Below are 26,867 nucleotides of genomic sequence, written 5' to 3'. Positions count from 1 at the left end.
ATGGAGTGTCATATGCCTCGTGGAGGCTTTTCTGTGTAATTCGGAGCCAGGGGCTCCTAGGGATGAATGGGGTTTTCTGCCCCTCTGTTAAAACTTGTGTTTGTGGTAAAACTGAGCTGATCGCTGAAGTCAGGGCGTGAAGCCCAAAACCTGTAAATATTGTAACTCCCCTTGTTTTGCTACATTGTACCTGCCATGTCTGTTATTGCTTTGTTTTTGAAAAGGAAATATAACCTTGTTAAATTTTAAATTTATTTTACATGCACTATACTTTCGTAGCTTGAAACCCATTCACACCCGCACCTTCTTTTACGCATAACTACCGCTAAAACACGGTAACAGATAAATTGGAAAAGACCACTGGAACTGCAGGCAGGATGACCATGGGATTGATCTGTGGACTAAAACTTCCAAGCAAGCAGAGTGGGCCTTGGAATATGGAAAGTGTTAAGCCGATGAGTGCTACGCCCGCCTATAGACGGGCTGACGCGTCCGGTCCACCAGTGCTACGCCCGTCTATAGACGGTGCACGAGAATTTTAATTTTTTTCAGTTTCCCAGTTCACTTTCGAGTGCGAATTTGATCTCTGATATGTTCTGCCATCTGTTGGGCATTATGTAGACCTAACTGATCAGAGATTATAGCTTCGGGAAGTAACTTACAGAGCTTTCTGTAGACATCTGTGGAGTTCATCTACGATGTAAACAAACATGGCGGAACAACAGTTTATGTGCTCTTGCAGTGATGTTATTTCGGATCACAGAATCTTTCAGTTATTAACCACAGCGGAAAGTGATGATGTAGGTAATCATTTTAAGGAATTGTAAAGCTATTTTGAAAGTGAGAGTGATAATGGAGTGCCGAAAATATTGTATGTGAGAGAGAAACAGAACCTCCTTCTAAACGAAAGAAGAAAAACACGGTGAGTGTACAAAAGCTATTTTATCGCTAATTTCGTGGCGGATGGATTACTTTTCTTCACCAGAGTTTCAGGTAACTGTGACAGGCTCTGAGGGCCAAGTGGCGTTTGATGACAAGCCGAAAATCATTTACTTTTAGAAACTTTTGGGCCAGTGGGGTTGGTGCAGATAGTTGAAAAATCGGCATCACAAACAACCAGTAGAAAATATTTAACTATCAGCACATTCCAGGTTTGGAAAGAATTTTTAAATATCAACTTATATACTTCTAAGAAGTTACACGTATTAGTTGCCTACAGATTTTAGGAAATAATATTATTGTGGGCTCTTTACTTTGTATAAAGATGATGCCCACAGGGGCAGATAAGTGTAATTTTGTTTTCTCTCAAAATAAATTGAACATAAGTGTAGGATTTTCCATTTGCATTTAGATTCATAAACAAGCTACATTTAAAACATTTTAAGCTAATCACCCCACCGATAAGTAAAAAATTCAGGCTTCTACAAAAAAAATTTACATACGAATGAAAAAACTCAGCACTGAGGTACCAAACAGTCAACTGGTAACTCAGCACTTAAAAGGTTAAATCATACAATTTATCATGGTGTATTTAAGGGCACAGGCGTGAGATTACCATGAAGGTGAAGTGACTGAATGTCAACTTCTCATTAAACAGCGCGTCTTTAGGCAACTTTGTGATTCAATCGAGCAGAGAGGCCCAGGACTGGCAAAGGAAGCACTTTCTAAAACGTTCCATTTTCTCGAGAATTACTTGTCCGCTTTTCAAAATAGGAGTCAAAGGCAAATCTTCAAGAGCAAGATCTCTACTCCATTTCCCCTTCAATCGTCGATAGTGCATCTGCCATACTAGGATATAAACCCGTAGAAATATGAGATGTGAGGTAATTGCTCGCATTATCTACTATTGCTACGGAAGAGGACCTGTTCAGGGACATAACTGCCACATTTCTGCTCATGACCATAAGATGCAAACGATTCTTGAGTTCTACAACTAGAAGATTGTCAAAAGATCGCCGAATTGCTTTAATATGAGAAAAAAAGTTTTCAAGACAATCTTGATAAAGTCTACACATGACCAAATATTTCAAGTTTTAGAGCAATTTTCAAGTCCATAAAACAAAACAGCACAGATCAAATGGCTGGAAGAAAGCCTTTCTTCAGTGGAAGTAAAGCTCTACGTTTAGGAAATGTTATTCCATTGAAGCTCAACTTGAAGGGATTCCAGCAAGATATAGCAGAAATCTTTGATCCAGGATGCCAAATGGACTGTATCACGATTGATCTACCTAAGGCATTTGATAGGGTAGACCATGGGAGACTACTGGTAAAAATGTGGGCTATTGGACTACACAAAACAGTGAATGAATGGTTGGTTATACTTCTAGACAATAGAACACAGAGAATTAGAGTAGGTGAAGTTTTACCCGATCCTGTAATCATTAAGAGGGGAATTCAGCAAAGCGTATTACTGGACCTTTATATTTTCATATATACATCCAAATGATATGAGCACAAAACTGAAATCAGGGATAACGTTTTTGCAAATGTGTCATTCTGTACAGAGTGATAAATAAGTTACAGGATTGCGAGCAAACGCAAAAAGACCATGAAAACATTGTGAGTTGGACGGTAGGCAAAGGTATGATGATCAACGGGGTTAAAAGTCAGGTTGGGTTTTGCATTAATGGGTTTAATTACTGGGTTGATGGGGTGAATGTTCCTTATGGGGATCACTGTAAGTACTTGGGTTTCAATATAAGGAAAGATCTCATTGGCATAATCACATAAATGGGATTGTAAATAAAGGGTACAGATTTCTGCACATGATTATGATGGTATTGAGGGGTTGTATTAAGGATGTAAAGGAGAGACACCAACTTGACTATGGTTCCAGTGTATAGGACCCTCACTAGGATTACTTGATTCTAGAATGATTACAAAGAACTGGAGTTTGGGATTGGAATAATTTACTAACTCCCCTACCTATATATGAATATTTGTCCCAATTCGTTCTCTTGAATTCCAATTTTATCTTCATATTTTAAATTGCCTACATTTAAGAACCTCACACAAACTTATTCATCTACTAATGTTATTCCACGCCACCGATCCACTGAGAGCTCACAACATACCACTTAGTCAAGCAGCTCGGCTCCTATCTCCCAAGTCTTACCAGAGCAGCTTGATTTGTTCTGTGTGATTTCCGACAAAAGAGTAATGCTACAAAAATGTTGCAAAGTTTGCGCTGGTTCAAGATATCTCCAAATTCTTTGTAATCATTTAAGAAAATACTAGGAAAAGAAATAGGGAATCTGCCACCTGGGTGACTGCCCTAATTTCAGATCAATGTGGACTGGGTTGATTTGATTGATATACACATACACTATGTGACCAAAAGTATCCGGAAACCCCTAAAACCATACATTTTTCACCTTAGGTGCATTGTGCTGCCACCTACTGCCAGGTACTTCATATCAGTGACCTTAGTAGTCATTAGACATTGTGAGAGAGCAGAATCGAGGGCTCCGCGGAACTCACAGACTTCGAACGTGGCCAGGTGATTGGGTGTCACTTGTGTCAGAAATCTGAACGTGAGATTTCCACACTCCTAAACATTCCTAGGTCCACTGTTTCTGATGTGATAGTGAAGTGGAAACATGAAGGGACATGTACAGCACGAAAGCGTAGAGGCTGACCTCGTCTGTTGACCGACAGAGACTGCCAACATTTGAAGAGGGCCGTCAAGGGTAATAGGCAGGCATCTATCCAGACCATCACTCAGGAATTCCAAACTGCATCCGGATCCACTTCAAGTACTATGACAGTTGAGCAGGAGGTGAGAAAACTTGGATTTCATGGTCGACTGGCTGCCCATAAGTCATACATCACGCATGTCAATACCAAACGATGCCTCGCTTGGTGTAAGTAGCATAAACATAGGATGACTGAACAGTGGAAAAAGGTTGTGTGAAGTTACGAACCACGGTACACAATCCGATGGCAGGGTGTGGGTATGGCGAATGCCCGGTGAACGTCACCTGCCAGCGTGTGTAGTGCCAACAGTAAAATTCGCAGGCGGTGGTGTTATGGTGTAGTGTGGTTGTGCTTTTCATGGAAGTGGTTTGCACCCCTTGTTGTTTTGTGTGCCATTATCACAGCACAGGCCTACATTGACGTTTTAAGCCCCGTCTTGCTTCCCACTGTTGACGAGCACTTCAAGGATGGCGATTGCATCTTTCAACACGATCGAGCATCTGTTCATAATGCACGGCCTGTGGCGGAGTGGTTACACGACAATAACATCCCTGTCATGGACTGGCCTACACAGAGTCCCGACCTGAATCCTATAGACCACCTTTGAGATGTTTTGGAACGCCGACTTTGCGCCAGGCCTCACCAACCGACATCGCTACCTCTCCTCAGTGTAATGCTCCGTGAAGAATGCGCTGCCATTCCCCAAGCAACCTTCCAGCACCTGATTGAACGTATGCCTGCGAGAGTGGAAGCTGTCATCAAGGCTAAGTGTGCGCCAACACCATACTGAATTCCAGCATTACCGATGGAGGGCGCCACGAACTTGTATGTCATGTTCAGCCAGGTGTCCGGATACTTTTGATCACATAGAGTACATTCGTAATCTGTGTTATATTGGACTTTCTTTTCCTCCCGCTCTCACCACTGTTCTGATGGGGCTGAATTTCGACTTAGGAAACAACATCTGATGTGACACAATTCATCTCAGCAGCCCCAGAAAGCTATGGATTCTACATTAATATTGGTGGTTTTCTATTATTTTTATACTTCACTCCCTTTCCACCCCTCCCACAGAGGTGCTACAGGTGTCTTAACCTAAAAAAGTATTATTTTCCAGATAGCAAGTCATATGTGTACCTTAAAAAAAAACTGCATTCTACTGTAGAATCTGTGAGCTGACATTGCCATGTATACAGCCGGTCATTTCTTCATATGATTCCTACAGCAGGAGTAGTGTGGTGACAATACATTCATAACGGCTGGTTTTACACACTTGAAACAAGATCTTAGGACCTGTAGCAACATACCGATTTTCATTCTTCGTGTTGAGAGATATAAAATGAGGTTTGTCTAGCCCTTATACAATAAATATGATATTTTGCCTATATTAGCCTATGTTTACCCGTTTAATGCTATGCTGTTATGTAGTGGTTGTGCAAAGACAAATGAAAATGCGAACACTAAGGAAAAATACTCTCCTACTTACATTTTTGGAGGTAAATCCCTGTTCTTTTTTTTCCATAGCATACAGGTGAATAAAGAACATGTGAGTAGGCCTGTAATTGCAATAGAGTTTCGTTTTCTTCATTTAGAAGTCCACAAAATATATATCATTTATTAAACTTCAAAATGTGGCCTAATTTTTACATCTACGGGGTATTTTTATCATTTTGTGAGAATACTCAGCCAATTTTGAATAAGAAAAACTAATGTTTTATGCAATTGTAATAGTATTCTTTGAATATTACAAATTTTTACAAAATAATGCACACGCAGATTAAATATACAATAACATCTTCTTTACTTCGAATACTTGTCAGTCGACAAATTATTTTTTAATGAATGACTTCATATTAAAACATTGCATATTTTAATCATCTTTCAAATACTTATTCATCTTTACACTACTGGAGATACATAAATAAACATATAAACACACCAGATAACAAGTGACACAAATCAGTAGTGTGCAGGGCTACCATGTGCGTAACTTGCAATGCGTTGATAGAGGGATTTTATAAAACTTCACTGATATTGCATGTTATCAATATTTCCAGAGAGAGAAAGCTGCATTCTTTCTGGCACTATTACTTCTGTTGCCATTGTGCAGCAGGGATTGAATATACATGCGAATAAAACACATGGCCGACAGATCGCCACCGGCATTTTTAGCAGCAGCTCACATGGCCTACAGCTCGATCGCCTGGCTTTATAAGAGTTATGTGCCAAAGGGCCCAAATCTCGAGAATGGAGAGGGCTGTGAAAATTTCTTGTATATAAGGTCATCGTCAGGATCCTAAAAAGCTATGTATATAAAATTTGGTTCAGATTGGTGGAACAGTATGGATTTGTATAAGGATCAGACTAGGACAGACAGACATTCTGCTTTATATATTATATATAGATAACAGATGTTCCTTATATTCGTCGTGTAAGAATTTGGATTCAATCAGATGAAGGATTTTTGAAAAAATTCCTTAAATCTCACACATGATTGATGCACATATTAAAAAAAAACACATTTTGCGTTCCAGTTGGGACAGAAAACATTAAAATATAACTTCAAAATTCGAGCACTATATGACCTAACATGAAATGATATAAGGAAAGTGATGGCATTACTGGTTAATTCATAAACAACGACCAAAGTCCACTGCACATAATACTGTGGTTGACAATAGATGTCAGATGAATCTCTCTTGGGCACCTATGACTGAGTCTTAATGAATTTTGTTGACAAACATAAAATGTGTCACCTGATATTCCTTACATACCACACCACATGAAGAGGCTGTTGATGCTGATGAAATGGGAGACCCAATATTGAGGTCATAGTTTGACAGAGCTGTGAGTGACCTCAATAGGAACAAGGCACCTGGAATTGATGACATTCCCTCTGAATTACTGACTGCCTTTGGAGAAACCGGCATGGCAAGGTTATTTCATTTAGTGTGCAAAATGTATGAGACAGGAGAAGTCTCATCCGATTTTCGGAAGAATGTTGTTATACCTATTCCCAAGAAAGCCGGTGCTGACAGGTGTGAAAACTACCGCACCATTAGTTTAGTATCTCATGCCTGCAAAATTTTAACACGTATTATTTACAGAAGAATGGAAAAACAAGTTGAAGCTGAGTTAGGAGAAGATAATTTGGTTTCAGAAGAAATGTAGGAACACGTGAAGCAATCCTGACTTTACGTCTGATCTTAGAGGATCGAATCAAGAAGGACAAGCCCACGTACATGGCATTCATAGATCTAGAAAAGGCATTCGATAATGTTGATTGGACCAAGCTATTTATGGTTCTGAAGATGATAGGGATCAGATACCGAGAACGAAGAATTATCTACAATCAGTATAAAAATCAGTCTGCAGTTATAAGAATCAAGGGCTTTGAAAAAGAAGCAGCAAGCCAGAAAGGAGTGAGGCAAGGCTGCAGTTTGTCCCCTCTCCTTTTTAGTGTTTACATAGAACAGGCAGTAAAGGAAATCAAAGAGAAATTTGGAGAAGGACAGTCCAAGGAGTGGAAATCAAAACCTTGAAATTTGCCGATGATATTGTTATTTTATCTTAGACTGCAGAAGATCTCGAGAAGTTGCTGAATGGTATGGATGAAGTCTTGGGTAAAGAGTACAAGATGAAAATGAATAAGTCCAAAACAAAAGTAATGGAGTGCAGTCGAACGAAGACAGGTGATGCGGGATATATTAAATTAGGAAATGAAGTCTTAAAGGAAGTAGATGAATATTGTTACTTAGGTAGTAAAATAACTAACGATGGCAGAAGTAAGGAGGACATAAAATGCAGATTATTACAAGCACGGAAGAGCTTTCTTAAGAAAAGAAATTTGCTGACTTTAAACATTGATATTGGAATTAGAAAGATGTTTTTGAAGACTTTCGTGTGGAGCGTGGCATTGTATGGAAGTGAAACATGGACGATAACTAGCTCAGAAAGGAAGAGAATAGAAGCTTTTGAAATGTGGTGTTACAGAAGAATGCTGAAGGTGAAATGGATAGATCGAATCACGAATGAAGAGATACCGAATCGAATTGGTGAGAGGAGATCGATTTGGCTAAATTAGACAAGAAGAAGAGATAGAATGATAGGACACATCTTAAGACACCCAGGACGTGTTCAGTTGGTTTTTGAAGGAAGTGTACGTGGTAAGAATGGTAGGGGTAGACCAAGGTATGAATATGACAAGCAGATTAGAGCAGATGTAGGATGCAATAGTTACGTAGAAATGAAAAGGTTAGCACAGCATAGGGTGGCATGGAGGGCTGCATCAAACTAGTCTATGGACTGATGACTCAAACAACAACATCATCGTAATACAAGAAGTATCTATTGGACTTTTTATCCACTTTCTGAAAATCCTACAATTTATGCTGGGTTTAAATCCAAGATCTTGTGATAAAGAGGCTGACACTTTACTACAGGTCAACAGAGGGAGCTAGTGTGAGGGATGTATAACTAGACCGTACTTACCTGTCTTCTTCTTTGATATGTGGCTCCAGTTGATCCGTTGTATGTTCTTCTATAGTTATTTCCTCCTTAATATCTGTAGCATTCTATAAATAAGGGAAGTAAATTAGGAAATCTAGACTAAGCAACAAAATGAAAATATGTAAATAAACAAGAAAGAGCTTGCAAAATGAATTCTTAATTGCATGATATAACTATAATTAATGTATGTTCCAATGTCAAAATATAAGTAATGGAAAGGAAGCAGCAATTAATAATTACAAAGAGAGACAGCAACATTAAGAGACATATTCAGTATAGCCTAAGCAAGCAACGGGAACATACGTGCCATGTTGAGTGTGTGGCTGAGTAGAGTGGAGTAAAAGGGGAGTGGATGGGTCAAGTAGCGTGTGATGAGGAAGATGATCGGTACAGAGCAATATCAGGTCGCTATCGGAAGATTGCAGGGAAGAATGAAGAAGGGAACAAACAAAAGGAAGGAAGGTAAAGTGGTAATTGGACTGAAGGGTGAGACACTGTTGGTGGCAGCGGTAGTCACTGCGCTGCTGGTTATTGGGGGAATGGAAGTAAATCCAGGCCTGCAGAGCAATGGCAACATGAGCTGGGAGGACATAGAAGTCATAAGGAAGGTCATAAAGGAGGTAATGGAGGAGCTCTGCCCGTTTGAACTGTTAACAAAGATGATAAGGAGCAAGTTAAGGAGCATGAAAAGACAAGGCAGTAGATTCAGGAAAACATGAAAGAATGTAAGGCAAAAATGGAAAACAGTGAGGGAGAAATTGTGTCACTAAGGGAGAAAATTAAAAAAATATGGAAGAGGAGGTGTTGAATCTGAAGAAATAGAAGCCAAGAGCTAAGAACGTAGGAGGAAATCCATATTTATTTACGGTGTGCAGGAATAAAAGGCAGAAACTAAAGTGGACATTAATTATAAAGTGGTAGATGTCATTCAAAATAAAATGAAAATTAATTTCATTCAGTTCAATATAGATGATGCTGAGAGAGTAGAGCAGACCTATAAAAGTGACACTGCTATTCACACTGATGGTGGACATAGTGACAAGAAACGCTGGCAACCTGCAGAGTGAAAAGATTTCGATTATGAGGGTTATAGGAAGAGAGGGGATTAAGAATTCCAAGATTTTAAAGAAACATCCAGTGAGAGCAAGACTGCAAGGGTTGAGGGCGCATATTAGGGGCCAGAAACTGGTGGTGACCAATGAGAAATGGACTCAAAGTTGGACAGTGACAAAACTTCAAGCACTGGAAGCACTGATCTCTATACATGGATCGCTGATGGCAGCTCTCCGCTGCAGGAGAAAGTACGCCAAGTTGAGCGCGCGGTTCGCCATGTTGGCGTACCCACCCTAGAGCTCTCCTTATGGGGAAGCAATGATAATATAGTCAATTTTAAATCGCAATGAATGGCGCATTGGAATAATTAAAAATATAGAGACATGTTCACTCAAAGCATAAGGACATTGGGATCACTGACATGTCATTCCGAGGTCAGAAAATCTCTGGAATAGCAATAAAAATGAGTGTATAATAACGGCCGAAAAAATTACTACTGCCTGAAAATCACGTGAAACTAGGGATGTAACAATGAAAGGGTGGGGAAATGTGATCAAAACACTCTCGCCACTTGCAAGCCTATGACATTGAATAGAGTAAATTAAGGTTATGGTTTTATGACTTCGTTCCAGCTCATAAATTGTTACCCTAAATAACTATTATAGACCTCTTTAATTAAATTCAGCTAGCAAAGCAACATTGATGGTCATCATCATAAAAATGTAACACCCCTTAAAAGAGCCCCAAATACCACAAACATTATAATGGGATAGCCTAAAACACCCACCACACTTTCCCTTCTCCCACTACTCCAGTGTCTGAAACCCATAATTATTACTGATGTAATAAGGCCTAGAACTCCTCCATATTTCATTCTCTAAGATTGTTATAAGATCACGTCAATTATTTCAGCTAAAGCGTCAGATTAATGATGACAAATAAATAAAAATATGAGTAAATCCTTACTTGCAGTAAATGTTCAGGAAAATTGAAAACAGTTGGCTGTGCATCACTTCTAAGGCGTACAGTTTGTCCAGTTCTATCAAAAACAGTCTTCCTCAGAGTGATCCGACCAGAGAACAGCTGTTTTAGAAGGCTCCCAATTCTCCCGCCTGATACTCCTAATCCATGATCTTAGAAGTTCGGGTCTCGAGAAAGGAAACCTACAAAAATTAATTGCCATTTTGCTCGCAGAATATGCGAAATGAGACACAATAAACCTAAAACTCAAAACACTACCCTAGGAAGATTATTATGTACAGTGTAAAAGTCACCATCCGTGGTGTAGTGGTTAGTGTGATTAGCTGCCACCCCCGGAGGCCCGGGTTCGATTCCCGGCTCTGCCACGAAATTTGAAAAGTGGTACGAGGACTGGAATGGGGTCTACTCGGCCTCAGGAGGTCAACTGAGTAGAGATGGGTTCGATTCCCACCTCAGCCATCCTGGAAGGGGTTTTCCGTGGTTTCGCACTTTTCCATGCAAATATCGGGATGGTACCTAACTTAAGGCCACGCCAGCTTTCTTACCTCTTCCTTGTCTATCCCTTCCAATGTTCCCATTCCCCCGCAAGGCCCCTGTTCAGCATAGCAGGTGAGGCCACCTGGCCGAGATACTGGTCATCCTCCCCGGTTGTATCCCCCGTCCCAGAATGTGAGGCCCCAGGACACTGCCCTTGAGGCGGTAGAGGTGGGATCCCTCGCGGAGTTCGAGGAAAAACCGACCCCGGAGCGTAAACAGATAAAGAGGAAGAAGATAAAACGCACCGATGGAATGATTTCTCCTTCTGCTGATCGGTTCTGTTTGTACATCCATAACCTGAATACTGCGGCATGTTAATAACCCGTACTCTTCATTCAGATTTCACATAAACACATACACATTGAAATTGAATCTTGTAATTTACAGGCATACTACAAGGCAACGAACCTAAATTCGTAAAGTACACCACTATTTCCTTTGCAATAACACAGCACAAAACACTCGTGGAACTACAATCAAGAGGCCTGGCGTCCCTGAACTAAGCATAAACAAAGCAAGCGCGCTCCTCGTGGTCTACTGCACCGTGCGCTCGCTGCCATCTTACTACGCCAGTCATTTTCTATTCGGCTTACTGCTACCCAAGCTACCAGCCATCCATGTATAGAGATCAGTGACTGGAAGAGAATCTTAAGCAGGAAGAAATGCTAGGGGTTTACGTCGCACTGACACTGATAGGTCTTATGGCGACAATGGGATAGGAAAGGCCTAGGAGTTGGAAGGTAGCGGCTGTGGCCTTAATTAAGGTACAGCCCCAGCATTTGCCTGGTGTGAAAATGGGAAACCACGGAAAACCATTTTCAGGGCTGCCGATAGTGGGATTCGAACCTACTATCTCCCAGATGCAAGCTCACAGCCGCGCGCCTCTACGCGCACGGCCAACTCGCCCGGTCAGGAAGAAATGAGTACAACCGGAGAGGATGTGCATAACAGAAATAGGAGAACACCGAGTAACAGTGAGATCACAGAAGCGGTTTTAGGAGGAATCAAGGAAGCGGGAAAAGAAATGAGGCTGGAGGCCAGTGCGGGAAAGGAAATGTGGATACAGGAAGAGCCGGAGGAGGGAAATACACAAGAAATGGTGAGTGAACATATGCATAATGAAAATAAGGGTTTGAAGGAAGAAGCGGAAGTAAGAGGAACTATAATTAAAGGGAGAAGCTTGAGTTTAAAGGAACTGTGGGGTAAGAAAGCTAAAAGTGTTGAGGCATAATAACAAGAAATAAAAAGTCAGTATGAGTAAGTAAGCTAGGCAATTGTGTTAATATATAATTAGAGATTGGAAGGTTTAGTGTGATTAAAGTTAAGTATATTTGAATGGTGAGTTCAGATGAAGAGGGATGCCGTTATATGTGGAGTGTGATTAAGCTAATAAGGGAGTGGTCATGATGAAAGGTGGGTCGGTTTGTTAATATTCAGAATGGAAGATGTTAAGAAGTTAAATTCGGTAGATGGTAAAGTGTGTACGTTAATGGTATTTGAAACGAATAGTGAATTTAATGAGGAGTTTGATAGTTGAGTATATTTAAGTGGGAAGGTGAGTAGAGTATGGTCGGTAGTGGAGTCTGGTTTACAGTTTAAATGAGATTCAGTATTTTAATGAGTTGGTGGTATGAGATTGATGAACAGAGTGGTGGTGATGGCTAAGTGTGATTCTGCCAAAAGTGGCTTAGTTATTTAATGTGAGTATGGCCTGAAATTTAAGAGAGATTGGAGTGGTAGTGGCCAAGAATGATTAAATAATAAAAAGAGTGATTGAAAAAGTGAGATGAAAAGGGAGGTAGTGAAGTATGGTTGGTAAACTCTGGTATGGCAAGACGTGATGGTATAATTTAATGTGGAGTCTGGCTAAAAATTTAAATGAGATTACCGTATTTACTTGTGTATTAGACCTCCTCGCGTATTGGACACCCCCTGGCTTTTTGAAATGAAGAAAATTTAAAAAATAAATCTCGCCCATATGAACCCGCAACGTAATTCGTCAGAGAAGGATGATAATTCCACTTCGAAGCGGGTACAAGTCTTATTGCAGCTCTGATGACATTGCACAAATTTGTGAATAGTTTCGTCCGTACGACTTGTGCAATGAAAAACACGTCGAATCCATACGGTACATCTGTGTTTTGCAGTTAGGAAATGTCCGCCTCTGTAGTGTAGGTCTACTGCAGCTCTGATGACGTCGCACAAATAGCTTCGTGTCCAACCCGCACATTGCAAGCATGCATCAGTCATGCTATATGCCTGTGTTTTGTAGTTAATAATGTCTGCCAGCATAATGGCTAGCACAATTAGTTGCTGTTTTCGGGAGCCTGACTTAGGATTCCCAGTACCGTACTACCAGAGATTTACGAATGGCAGGAAGGCTGATATGTGGTAAAAGCGGTCCCTGCAACTTCCCTCCATTGGGCGTGTAAAAAGGGCAGCATAACCTCAGGATGAGGAAACGAGTTTACTTTAGTTGAGAAATATTCGCGGTTATTGCTATTTATACAGCAGGCGAGATCATTAAAAAAGTGGTCGTTTAATATCTCATAACTTGGGCCATTATAGGTATATATTTGGAGAGAAGTAAGTTTAAAACATGACAAAAGCTATCCAATTAAAACGATTGTTTTACTCGCCAACATACCTAACGAAAATAATAATTTTATGTCCAGACGTACTTTAAACGACTTTTGGAGACACCAAATGAAACGTACTAGGGTACCGGTATGTGTTAATAAAAAAAGAGACAATGAACGTACAAATTAAACATTATGATAATAAAACTCATTACCGCCACACCTGTAAATATCCATAAATGCAGTATATTTTCCTGTTATTTATTTTTATTTTTTCCGTTGAATGTTTGGCACTATCAGGGCGATAATACACCTAACCTAAACAATGTGGTCTGACTTATCTCATGGACAAATGTTTACGCAAATCCTGATGTGACAAATGTATAGAACAAGGATGACATATACTCAAAAATAAGGGTCTGTGTTTCAACAGCCGCAGTTATCAAAAGAATGTTACCAGTTACTATGTATTACATACGGAAGTACAACTTGTAACATATGCTAGTTATCAGCTGATGGTTTGGCATGCCTTCTACAGTACGGCTTTATTTGGAAGGACTGGCTTCTGCTACATATACACCAACTGGGAATATCAGAGATCATCTGGGAATAGATCTACACTGTTTAGACTCTATAGTCGGGAACAAAATTATTTTCAAAAGTTTCACTAAGACGGAACCTCGTATGCTCTTGCTTGCAGTGCATGGCTGATGCGACTGAAGAGAGATAGCAGTGAAGATGACGTCACATAGAATGCCAACACGTCAGCTGGAAGTTGGCGCTGCAAGGCGATAATGAACTTTGAAATAAGAATAATAGTTAACACCACCTTTCCAATATTTAACTTTCCTCATATTTAGGAAATAAACATTACAACAGGCATTGCAAGCTGGGACATGTTTCGCTTAACTGTCGTCAGGATCATCAGCCGAAAATAAATCTTAGCCTAAAGTTAGGTCAGGGCCCCTAACCTAGTGTCATTAAAATATATGGTACCCTAAGAAACAACATTTACATTTAGGAAAATCAAATAGGCTAAAAACTAGTGTGAAAAGAAACATAAAAAATTACAACATGGCTAAGAGAAAAAAACACAATCATGTTGTAACAGAGCATAAAAACAGAAAGTACAATACAGAGCCGATAGTGAAATAATTAAAATCATTAGGGTATCATTGCTACCAGTCAGACAATCAGAATGTTCAAACATAAAACTAAAGTGAAAATATATAAGTGTTCATCATGGCTAAGTTAGAAAAAAACACACAATCGTGTTGCCAGAGGTGAAAAACATTAGGTACAACACAGAGCTGACAGTGTAATAATCAAACTCATAGCTGCCAGTCAGTTAATAAGAATGTTCATCATGACAAAAAATGATGATTATATTCTTTTGAATGAAGAAATAATTATATCACACTCTTGTATAGAATACGTGAGACGGGCAAGAGAAATCACATATTGTAGCAGACATGGAGTAGTAACACTTCAAACCGGAATTGATCACGCCTGAAGCGCTTCATTTTTACAGGGAGTCCAAGATCGAAACAGAAAAAAATAAGATGCCAAGTGCGTGACTGAAATCTGAAAAATGGAAAAAGGAAAAAGATGTACTCGGGCCTTAAAAATAGGGTGTTCAAAATGGGAGTCTAAGATCACTTACCTCTTATGTTGGATAAGCGTTGACCGGAGACATTAGCCGTTCAAGGGGGTCTGTTAAACGCATGCCCGTTGCTGCGTGTGTTGTATCTGTGAGCTTGCTTAGGCAGAGAGTAAGTTGGGACGGGAAGGATAGGCGCAACAATGAGAGTGCTGGAAGCTGGCGGCGGAGTTGTATTATGGGGAGGGGGTAAGGTGGAATCTGTTATGATGACCGGAGGGGTATTTAAAGGTTTATAATTGAAGATTTTTGTGAAATTGTAATAATTTATATTAAAATTAGTGAGTAACTTAGGGATTTGTTCAGTTTAGTGGTACTAAACTAACTAACACACCCCCAACTAAACTAATAGCAACTCAAACATAATTATACTTTAATCCCAAAGAAACCATTATTGAATAAACACGTAATAATCCATATCCCACTAATTTTAACAACACACCTGCCAAAATTATAGATCCGGATACTGGAGCTTCCACATGCGCTTTTGGTATTTATAAATATGATGGTATATTATTTATACAATGAAAATGTATTGTTTTATTTTAAACTATATAAATGGAGAAATGTTAATGGAATTAAACCATTAAAATAAAAAGTTAGCAGCTTTAATTTGATCAACACATTTCTTTAATTGGAAATAAATTTCAATAATATTATTAACAGTAATATACCTCTACTTTGGTTTCAATTAAGATAAATAAGGGTGTAATGCATTATTTAAGGCTCTTCTGTTTATATGTGCTGGTTCACTAATTCATAATATGAAGGATTCTCAAGATATTCGTTTTATAGGAAATATTTGTAGTCAAATACCATTGACGGCTGTTTGTTTTAATATTTCTAATCTTGCGCTTTGTGGTATACCTTTTTTAGCTGGGTTTTACTCCAAGGATTTAATTTTAGAAATTGTTAGATTATCTTATATTAATATATTTAGTTTTTTTTATATTTTTTCTCTACGGGTTTAACTGTATGTTATTCTTTACGATTGGTATATTATTCAATAACAGGTGAATTTAATCGGGTTGAATATGAACGGGTGTAACTAGAGGGTTGGCAGGAGTAAAATTATCAGGGTCTCCTAATATATAAGGTTCAAGAAGAGTTAATAATAGTAGGATGGCTACTATAATGATAAAACCAAAAATGTCCCTGAAGGTGAAATAAGGATGAAATGGAATTTTATCTGAATTTCTATTTAAGCCTAGAGGGTTATTGATTATTAGACCAAATTTAATTAGAATTTTATAGGGTTGAGATGGATTAGGACTTGTTTCTTATTGTTTAGTAATTTATTATCAAAATGTTAAGTCTTATAATGCGGGTTTGTTAACAGCTTTATCTAATCGGATTGGGGATGTTGCTTTACTTATAGCTATTGCGTGAATAATAGCATATGGGAGTTGAAATTATGTATATTACTTGGATTTTGGTAAGGATTCTTTTATTATAACGTTAATTAGTACTATAGTGGTATTATATTGATCATTTGTGTATTGATTGGCGTGGCTTTTCTTACTTTATTAGAGCGAAAGGTTTTGGGTTATATTCAAATTCGTAAAGGACCTAATAAAGTAGGATTTATTGGGTTGCCACAACCTTTTGGTACACTCATTGCCACTACATCAACTTCGTGATTAGGAGTTTGCCATTCCTGCTCAGGCACCAAAGATGAAGTATAATGTTCCAATATCCTTATGATTAGTTGAAAAAAGTCATTGTTGCGGTAGGGTGGCTGAGATTATAGGCGGTAAACTGTAAATTTATTGGAGGAGATATTTTATCTTATGGACTTATGTTCCAAGTATCTAGTTCTAAAACTGCGGCCAGTTTGTCCGATATAAGAAAATTCACACTGGGGGCATTTGAGTCTGATGTTATGCTTCTTAAATGGGTTGGTAATGCTGTATATGGTGGGGTTAGTGAAGGTGAAGGTGGCAGTGTTTATTCTTTTTGGCTTACCTGGAATTAAATTTGTAGTAGTTTTTGATTTCATTTTACCAATAATCTTATTTATCAGGTTTGAATTTATAAATATATATATATTCAACCCTTCACCCTTCCAGCCTTTGAAATATGGCACCGGCATAAGACTATCACAAGGTCGCTGACTGGGTACTACCCACAGAGACATCTTCGAATGTTAACTAACCTTAAAAATTATTAGGCAGGAAGTATAAAAGAGAAGAAAAATAATTAAAATAAGGAGATCTGAATGAGAACCTTTTACAAACACAGATTTATTGAAAAGAAATTCTAAACTTTGGCAAAGCAATACCCCTATACAAATCAACAAAATTTCGGACCAAATATTTGTACATCACACTCTACATCATCCGATTCATCTGAATTCTGTTCAAATTTCATTATCATTTATTATGAGACACTCCTCGCCATCATTTGTTACGAATTCATCAATGTAAATTACCAAAATAATGTTTCTAATTTTCGTCAACTCCGACTATGAGGTATCAACAACATGACTCATAAATTCAAATTTTCTTCCAACCACATTACTTAATTTGATTCCTATTGTATCTCATTTTATTTACCACCGTTACTCTACTCCAATACCTCCAATTTTAATTCAATTCAATTTCAATCATATCTGGTTAACACCATATTTCAAAATTATTAATAATAAAAAAATGCTATTATAATTTACCATCATAACATTCATTAGCTCATCAGAGTGACCTTTGAAATCTTTAATATAAATATTCTTTGAATAAATTAATCCGTATTTACTTTCCATACTTTCAAATTATTCCATCACTATGTTATAAACCTTGTAATTATAATTATTAAATTATTTATTTTATTACAATCTTCCATTCTGAAATTTATGAAGCTATATGAAGTCATTAAATCCAACATTCGCCGTATAATTCGTGAACTCCTCATTTCAATTAATTAAATTCATTAAATTATTATTATTCACTAAATCCGAGGTCATCATGTCATTATAATCGTTACCTCTGAAATCATTAAATTATTCAATTACATTTGGTAAAATCAGATAATCCTTAAATCCAAAATTTGTTAAATTATTAAATTATTTGTCTCAATTTACAAAAATAATTCCTAATATTATTTAAGTCCGAAATTTATCTGACTTATTCTTTCTCATAACATCCTCCACTCCTATAAATGCTGGTAATATGGAACACTCGCGCGAATCGGAAGTAATCCTGACATAAATAAATTAATTTACTACTCTGATTCATTTAAATTATAACTATCCCGCACATACATAATCGGCTGTTTTCATAGTACGTATAACATATGCTTACTCTGTAGCAAGAAACCTACACTACTATTGTAATACACAACTTAATCTCCACTGATTCTAAAAACAATGGGACAGAACCTCATTGTCGCAAATAAAATTAACCATACGTGAACTGAATTCACACATTAACAAGAAATAATACAACTGCAAACCAAAATTTGCATTGCTCAACACACAGTAGAACATATAACATTGAAACAAACACACCATCAGTCAACCAAATAATCACAGGGAAAATCATCATTCATTGACCTTGGCCGGGCATCGAACTCCGACCCTCAGCATAGCATCATTACAGTGACCTATCATTTCACTCGTCACAATGAACTGTCACGAAGTATATCTATTATTTTTAATTTCAATGTGCTGTCCTAAATTCCTCAAACAGGACTATATTATGAATGACTTTAATTCTTTTACTTGTAAGACCCTGCCAATGCTGTGTGACTTCCTTTAATACACAGCATGCCGACACAGGCGACTTCCTTATCTCAAGCGCCTCGCTCATTTGATTAACACGGCATTTCAACTCGTCCGCACCCAATTAATATTTCTCTCTCTCCGCTATAATGAACTCAGATGTTTTCCTCAAAATCATCTTTCGTATCCTTGCTTTCTGGGCGAACAGTAACCATTATATTTAACACTCTCAATGCACATTATTTGCTCCATATCTCACTTGTTTAATTCTACATTCCTCGATCAACATTATTAAGAAACACGTATATCACTATGCCGGTATTTATTCATATATTGCACTACACAATCTCATTAATTCGTCCCCTGCTGCTGGCATTTTATGTCTTAAAAGCTCTACTTCGAAAGTGGACTAACTACATCTCAGATAAATTATATGATGAAACCTATTCCCTACAGCACATTTTTCGTCCAGTGGTTAACAACACATATAACTTACTGATGACATACACACTCAAATTTCACTGTAATGTGCCTGAATAACCAAGGTTCGAATCTTTCGGTCAATGAAATTCCTCTCGACGATCTTGCTGTCATGCAACATGCTAGGATAATCTATTTATTCCCTTGACTATGAACTTACACTGATTGCCTCCTATATCACTTTATATATTCACACACACGCTGGTATTTATCAGAAGATCGCGCACTAAAGAAAACAATATTTCACACACGTATTTATCAATATAGAAGATCATTATTTATATACACATATTATTTCATCATTTATGAAGACCATATTCAACACACGCCTCTTATTTACATATTCACTCCCCCCCAGGCATCAGTATAAAATTTACGCCCTAAAACTCTAACTATCCTTGCTACAGTAAAATACAAGAAATATAAAATGAATTGTCATGCATTAAATTATTTACAAGTAAACACCTAATCAGATACAATGAATCAGGGTACTCATAGATTCGGCGACGCTCCATACTCAGCTCCATGGCCTCATGGTTTCAGGTCGGCCCCATGATGAACTTAAGCCATCATATAGGCGGCCTTAACACGTGAACCAATGCCTTTCTCCATGACCATGTTCTTCATTCTTGCAGGCTTTAATGAATTCACATGGCTTCACGCATTAACACACTAAAATACACACAAACACATATATAAGTAACTTATAATAGCACGTTAAACACTTATTTAAACCAATAATGAATACTTTGTCTCTGCTCTTTTCACGAGTTAAACACGCAGCACTGCAAAGCGTCCTTGCATCGATCTCGTTCCGGTCTTTCTACTTTGCCACAGTTAATATTGTAAAATCGCCTTCCCAAATTCTACAAGATTTTCCCTCGTTATTCAGTTGAAAATGTAGTCTATCGGATCCCGTTGCATCCCATCGACAATTATAGTTAATGGACTGAGAAATGCTCAAGATTGTTAGTCCGCGTTGATCACCATGCGCTTTCCATCCGAGCCATTCAAATTCACGTAGCAGAGTGAGTCTTCAGAGCGGCATGCGTCGTCTTCCTGCACACGAGCTTCCGGGTACGGAGCTCGGGGAACCCCATCAACAGTGGTGTAATATCCCGTCATGTATGCCTGCATTTATTTATTACAATAAATCATTAGAAATATGCCCTCTTTAATTCTCGTCCACGGGAGAGTTTAACATTGATTTCACATTGTCCCTTGGTGGATTTAATTAATTTTGGAAGTCATTCGTACGGCATCCATCTTTAATTTTCCCCCATCACTTCAAACTTACTATGCTGCTATTCGCTACTCGAAAATGCTGCCAACTTAAAACTGAGTACCTTGATCACACACCTCACGGAATATTCCATTACTTCCTATTGCAACATCAAATGACCCTGACACGTGGAACTTAGCTCCAAGCTTGGACAAGCGAAATTGCGCCACACATCTGAACTCTAATGAAACTGTAGTCCATTCCCTTATACTTTTCTGTAATTTATAATATTTTAAGACAATGTTATAAGCCAATTGGGCTCAATATTATACCCGTAACACGGTTCTCAATAAATGTCCACGATGTATGAGGAGTTATGCTACCCGCCGAACACCCTTCCCCTGCGAACATGTCAGCTGTGAGCGGAGGGGAAGTGAGACGACTGAGTAACATGGCCAAGTCTAAAGTTATGAATTTCATGGCCGTTCCGTATTGAACTGAGAATCACAATAGTAATTTAATATAACAGATTCCACTTTTTCAATACACAATTGTTGCACTATAGGTTATATTACAACATATTAGTAAAAATGGTACCGGTTTTGACACGTATACAGTGTCATCATCAGCCATAGGTAAAACTAAGCAAGTAAATAGGTTTGCATATAGCAACAAAATATACAGGTTAAATAAAATTCAAAAAATTGTCACGTTTAAAATAGTTCATATAAAATGTCCACAGATATCTATACGTTGTTGGCGTATTAGTCTTATACATTATCTGGAGTTTTTACTGTGGAATTTATACTTTGATATGATACAAACCCTTGCGAACACGTTAAAATCTTCTTTTTGATACTGTATCCCCTCCACACTATAAGCTTTCCGGCACGCTGCAACAAGGTTTTACGTCCCGATTGAACCGAGGAACTATAGTCCTACACAATATAATAGGACCCACATGTACATTTTAACACCAAAAGCATAACTTCAAATTAAGAAGACTATACAACCAGCAGTGACTGGACTATTTCTCAATACATTATCATGAACAAGATTTTAACATGTTCGCAAGGGTTTTTATCACATCAAAGTATAAATTCCACAGTAAACACTCTAGATAATGTATAAGACTAATACGCCGTAAACGTGTAGATATCTGTGGACATTTTATATAAACTATTTTAAATGTGACAATTTTACGAATTTTATTTAACCTGTATATTTTGTTGCTATATGCAAACCTATTTACTTGCTTAGTTTTATCTATGGCTGACGATGACACTGTATACGTGTCGAAACTGGTACCATTTTAACTAATATGTTGTAATATAACCTATAGTGCAACAATTGTGTATTGAAAAGGTGGAATCTGTTATATTAAATTACTATAGTAACATGGCCAAGGTTGTATTACGTCAGACAGAATGTTCCATTCTTTTTCATCATTAATTTCTTCCAGATGGATTAATGATATGAAGAAACAAACCACATCACTGTGTAGCCTAAATTTTTATAGTCATAATCTCCAAGTTTGATGGAGATACGTTAAAATTTGCGTCAGATATTAGCAATTACAGTTCCCAGGGGATAGTGAATAAATCGGCAGGCATTTCGCTTGTCAAGCCAGTCTACCTTGTGCCACAGTCGAGGCCGGTCGGTCGGCTGTTGGTCATGCTGTTGCCGTGATGTTAGTCGCCAGTTCAAATCTCCGATGGAAGTTTAAGTTCGTGTACAATTGAACTCTGATTCTACAACGCATCTACAAAACTTAGAAGTATTACAGCATCGCTTGCATGTGGTAATGGAAGTTGTGTACGAGTTGGGACGTGAACAGTTAAGGTGTTTAACTATTTACAGGAACAGTGTGATTCGAACTAGTAAGATACTAAGCTATCCAGTACTTCAATGTAATTTGATGTTTAAATTACAGGAGATAATCGGATTTGAATGACAGTGTTTAAACTTCACAAAGTGATTTAACATTGAATGCTAAAAGTGAGAAAACATTGTCGTTCGTGACACTTCAAAACTGTACATAATTTTGTATTTAATCCTGACAAGTGATAAACCTGTGCTAATCGCGAGACGTAATTCAGTATTTCAAATTGTACAGGCGATTGAACTTTGTGACAGTGTTACTCTACCAAGGTGTTAGAACATTTCGACAAACTATGCGTTTATGTTACAAGCTACTGACACAAGTAGTTGAATTTAACAGTGCTATTGAACTTAAGATTTATTTTCCAAGTGACCATATTCACGATAGAACATAGCCTTAGAACTGTGGTTAAATAAACTGGTACACTTAACATTTCTTGTGTTGAACCCAGGACGGTTCCTAAAAGGACAGTGTTTTCTTTATTTAATTGTGAACGGGACTAAATTCATCCCAGAACAAATTCTTTGGTTTCATTTATTTCTAGAATTAATTCGAACTTGAACTGTGTAAAATTTGGAAGTGGAATATTTTATTTTCTACGTCACTATTCAGCCGAAGTTCTCATATTTAACTTTGATAAAGTGACTTATTTATTTTCTGTGGCTGATACGTCACAGATGTAATTTTGAGTTCAATTCAAGCCCTCAGCAATAACTGTGTTCATTAGTGAATCCCACTGTGAAATCGAATGACTGCAGCCCACTACAATTATTTCATTTGTGCAGACCAGTTACTTAGGATCTATTTCATGCCCAGTGCCATGGTACAACCAAGACTACGGTTGCTCCTAGACCATCCAGACCTCCGAGATATTCGAGACCTTCCAGATATTGAAGACCGGCTCGGAAGATGGTGGCACCATAAGCAGACATTTTGACCCGCAATGTATCGGGGCCAATTCCACCCCCAAGCAGAAGTACTCATTATAACTGCTGTGCTGAGGTGATGTTGAAATCTGACTTTATTTCATGAATAAACTTTATGATATCCCAGAGAACAACAGCCCATTAATTGAACTAGCCCCCAAGTTACTCACTAATTTTAATATATACCGAGCTCGATAGCTGCAGTCGCTTAAGTGCAGCCAGTATCCAGTATTCAGGAGATAGTCGGTTTGAACCCCACTGTCGGCAGCCCTGAAAATGGTTTTCCGTGGTGTCCCATTTTCACACCAGCCAAATGCTGGGGCTGTACCTTAATTAAGGCCATGGCCGCTTTCTTCCCACTCCTAGTCCTCCCCTGTTCCATCGTCGCCATAAGACCTATCTGTGCCAGTGCGACGTAAAGCAAGTAGCAAAAAAAATTTTAAATATCAATCATTACAATTTCACAAAAATCTTCAATTATAAACCTTTAAATACCACACCGGTCATCATAACAGATTCGACCTTACCCCCTCCCCATAATACAACTCCGCCGCCAGCTTCCAGCACTCTCATTGTTGCGCCTATCCCTCCCATCCCAACTTACTCTCCGCCTAAGCAAGCTCACAGATACAACACACGCAGCAACGGGCATACATTTAACAGGCCCCCTTGAACGGCTAAAATCTCCGGTCAACGCTGATCCAACATAACAGGTAAGCGATCTTAGACTCCCATTTTGAACACCCTAATTTCAAGGCCCAAGTACATCTTTTTCCTTTTTTCAGATTTCAGTCACGCACTTGGCATCTTATTTTTTTCTGTTTCGATCTTGGACTCCCTGTAAAAATGAAGCGGCTTCAGGCGTGATCAATTCCTGTTTGAAGTGTTACTACTCCGTGTCTGCTACAATATGTGATTTCTCTTGCCCGTCTCACGTATTCTATACAAGAGTGTGATTTAATTATTTCTTCATTCAAAAGAATATAATCATTTTTTTGTCATGATGAACATTCTTATTAACTGACTGGCAGCTATGAGTTTGATTATTACACTGCCAGCTCTGTGTTGTACCTTATGTTTTTAACCTCTGGAAACACGATTATGTGTTTTTTTCTAATTTAGCCATGAACACTTATATATTTTCACTCTTGTTTTATGTTTTAACATTCTGATTGACTGGTAGCAATGATACCCTAATGATTTTATTTATTTCACTACCAGCTCTGTATTGTACTTTCTGTTTTTATCCTCTGTTTCAACACGATTGTGTGTTTTTCTCTTAGCCATGTTGTAATATTTTATGTTTTTTTCACACTAGTTTTTAGCCTATTTGATTTCCTAAATGTAAATGTTGTTTCTTAGGGTACCATATATTTTAAATGACACAAGGTTAGGGGCCCTGACCTAACTTTAGGTTAAGATTTATTTTCGGCTGATGATGCTGACGACAGTTAAGCGAAACATGTCCCATCTCACAACGCCTGTTGTAATGTTTATTTCCTAAATATGAGGAAAGTTAAGTATGGAAAGGTGGTGTTAACTATTTTTCTTATTTTAAAGTTCATAATCTGACATCCAATACGGTCTACAATGAGGTTTATTACTTGCAAGGCAATAATTCAAATGAAAGCAGTGATCAGGTTTACTGTGTCGTAGGCCTACTGCTGAACTGACAGAGACAAATGACTGGCCATTAAGTTCTTTTGTATCAGTATTGAAATATATAACACGATACCCTTATCCCTTTCTTTTACGGGATTGAGTATGAAGTGAGACGAATCTTCTTAGCGAGCTTTTACGGCCGTATGCCCATCCTGACGTCAACCTCACCAGAGGAATTAATGAGATGTAACGAATGATGTGATATGAGTAACTAAAACTGACTTTTATATATACCATAGGCCTAAAAGTCGTGTTCACCATTTTTTTTTTCTTTTTACATTTAGAGATCTGCCTTCCGACGAAAATAGCCAGTATAAATTACATACATTCTGCCTTTGTTAAATAATAGTATACAGTGTTTACACGTACAATTTATAGCTCCTTATAATCCAGAAGTCATGTATTCGTTGCACAAAATTATGTGGTTATCGCACATTGGACCCCTTTTAATATTTTTGGCTGTAAAAGTGGGAGAAAAAGAGGTCTAATAGGCGAGTAAATACGGTCAGTGTGGCAAAGGATCTGCAGAGGTCAACACCACGAACAAATATCATTTTAAAACAAATCTATTTGAAAGATAAGAGATAGGTGAAGTGGTATCAGGGCAGTAGTCCGAGTAGTGAGCAGAATGAGGCACACAAATGTTCAGTCTGGATCAGCAAGCCTTTGTAGGTCAAAGGGGAGAATGGTATGAGGAGTAGAATGTGCAAAGGTTTGCGTGTCCAGTCAGGAGAGATAGGAAAGTCTTTAGCCTTCATATGCCGTTTGCCGATGATTGCCGCTTTATTTTATTTCAATTATATTATGACATCTTAATGTTTTCTTCTTGCCGTTGCTTAAATTTTGTTTTATAGTGATGTAATACCATGGCGGGCAGATCTCAAATAGGAGCTGGCCAGGGGCCATTCTGCCGTGGTGAAGATTAATTATTTCCTCTATTTTGTTTGTTTGATTGCCTATTTTATCTAATTTAACTTCATTACATTTAAATTTTGTTAGTGTAACTATTGTGTTTTGTTGGTTTGTTTGGTATCTGTGCAGTAAGTGGAGATGAGCCGATTATTTTATGGTAAATTATTTTGGTTTGTTTGTTTGTTTGTTCAGTTAGTGCTATTTGATTGTGTAAGCATATAGTTTGGTATTTAGGTAGAATTTAAGTTGAAAGAGCTTGTCTAGGTTGGGCGTTGTCATTTTTCTTCATTAATAGATCAAAGGTAGCAAATACTGTAGATCTGGAGGAAAATAAAGAAATAAAGAAAGTTAAACATAATGACAGGAAGAGAGGGCAAGAGAAAAGTGGGACTTGAAATGACAATGACAAACTCCACACCTTGTCTTCCCTTTCTGTTCTTCTGTTTTCCTACACTGAATTGTCACGTTATTTACGCGTTCCTATGATTATAGATATGACCTGACATATTACTTGTTTGCTCCTTCCCACTGCTCAGTTCCCAGAGAGGTTTCTGTTACACTGGTTCTCATCCAAACAAAACTCTCCATACGATGACATGCCTAACATATATAAATTCAGTCAACAAACAGTCATTTCTTTGATTGTTGTTTAACTATAAAGAATATGGAATTTGAAAAGAATCTGTTCAGGTACCGTACTTTAAAACTACCATAAGACAACCACTGAAATGCATACAGACGTTTACTTTTTCATTCAACACACAATGCTTTCACAGAAGGGCTCTAATAAAGGTGAAAGGCTTAAATGTAGTTAACTGAAATTAAGCATTTCATTGATAGAAGAATGGTCAGCTGAATTCACCAACTGAACCTTACTAAGGAAAGATAAAGGATGATACCCGAGGATATGTGTCTAACACTTGTCCTGTTTCTTTACACAGTTAGGAATGAAGAGAGAGAAATCTTCACAGTGAGTTTTTATGTCCAGATGCCCTTTCTAACGCCAACCTCATCACAGGAGTCAATGAGTAAAAATTATGTAAGACACCAGGT

At 38.0% G+C, this 26,867-nt stretch overlaps 1 protein-coding gene across 6 annotated transcripts in view; it reads right to left on the bottom strand.

Annotated features, from left to right (window-relative positions):
* LOC136865923 (gastrula zinc finger protein XlCGF57.1-like) overlaps positions 1-26,867 on the bottom strand; it is a 75,408-nt gene that overhangs the window by 30,787 nt on the left and 17,754 nt on the right. For all 6 annotated transcript variants that reach the window (XM_068226928.1, XM_068226926.1, XM_068226929.1 and 3 more), the window contains one exon: positions 8,188-8,270. In XM_068226928.1, coding sequence (XP_068083029.1) covers positions 8,188-8,270 — 83 coding nt within the window. The remainder of the gene's footprint in view (positions 1-8,187; positions 8,271-26,867) is intronic.

Source organism: Anabrus simplex, chromosome 3 (genome assembly GCF_040414725.1).
Source record: "Anabrus simplex isolate iqAnaSimp1 chromosome 3, ASM4041472v1, whole genome shotgun sequence".
NCBI lineage: Eukaryota > Metazoa > Arthropoda > Insecta > Orthoptera > Tettigoniidae > Anabrus > Anabrus simplex.
Note: the sequence above shows the minus strand (reverse complement) of the source record. Positions and strands in the feature narration are given on the sequence as shown.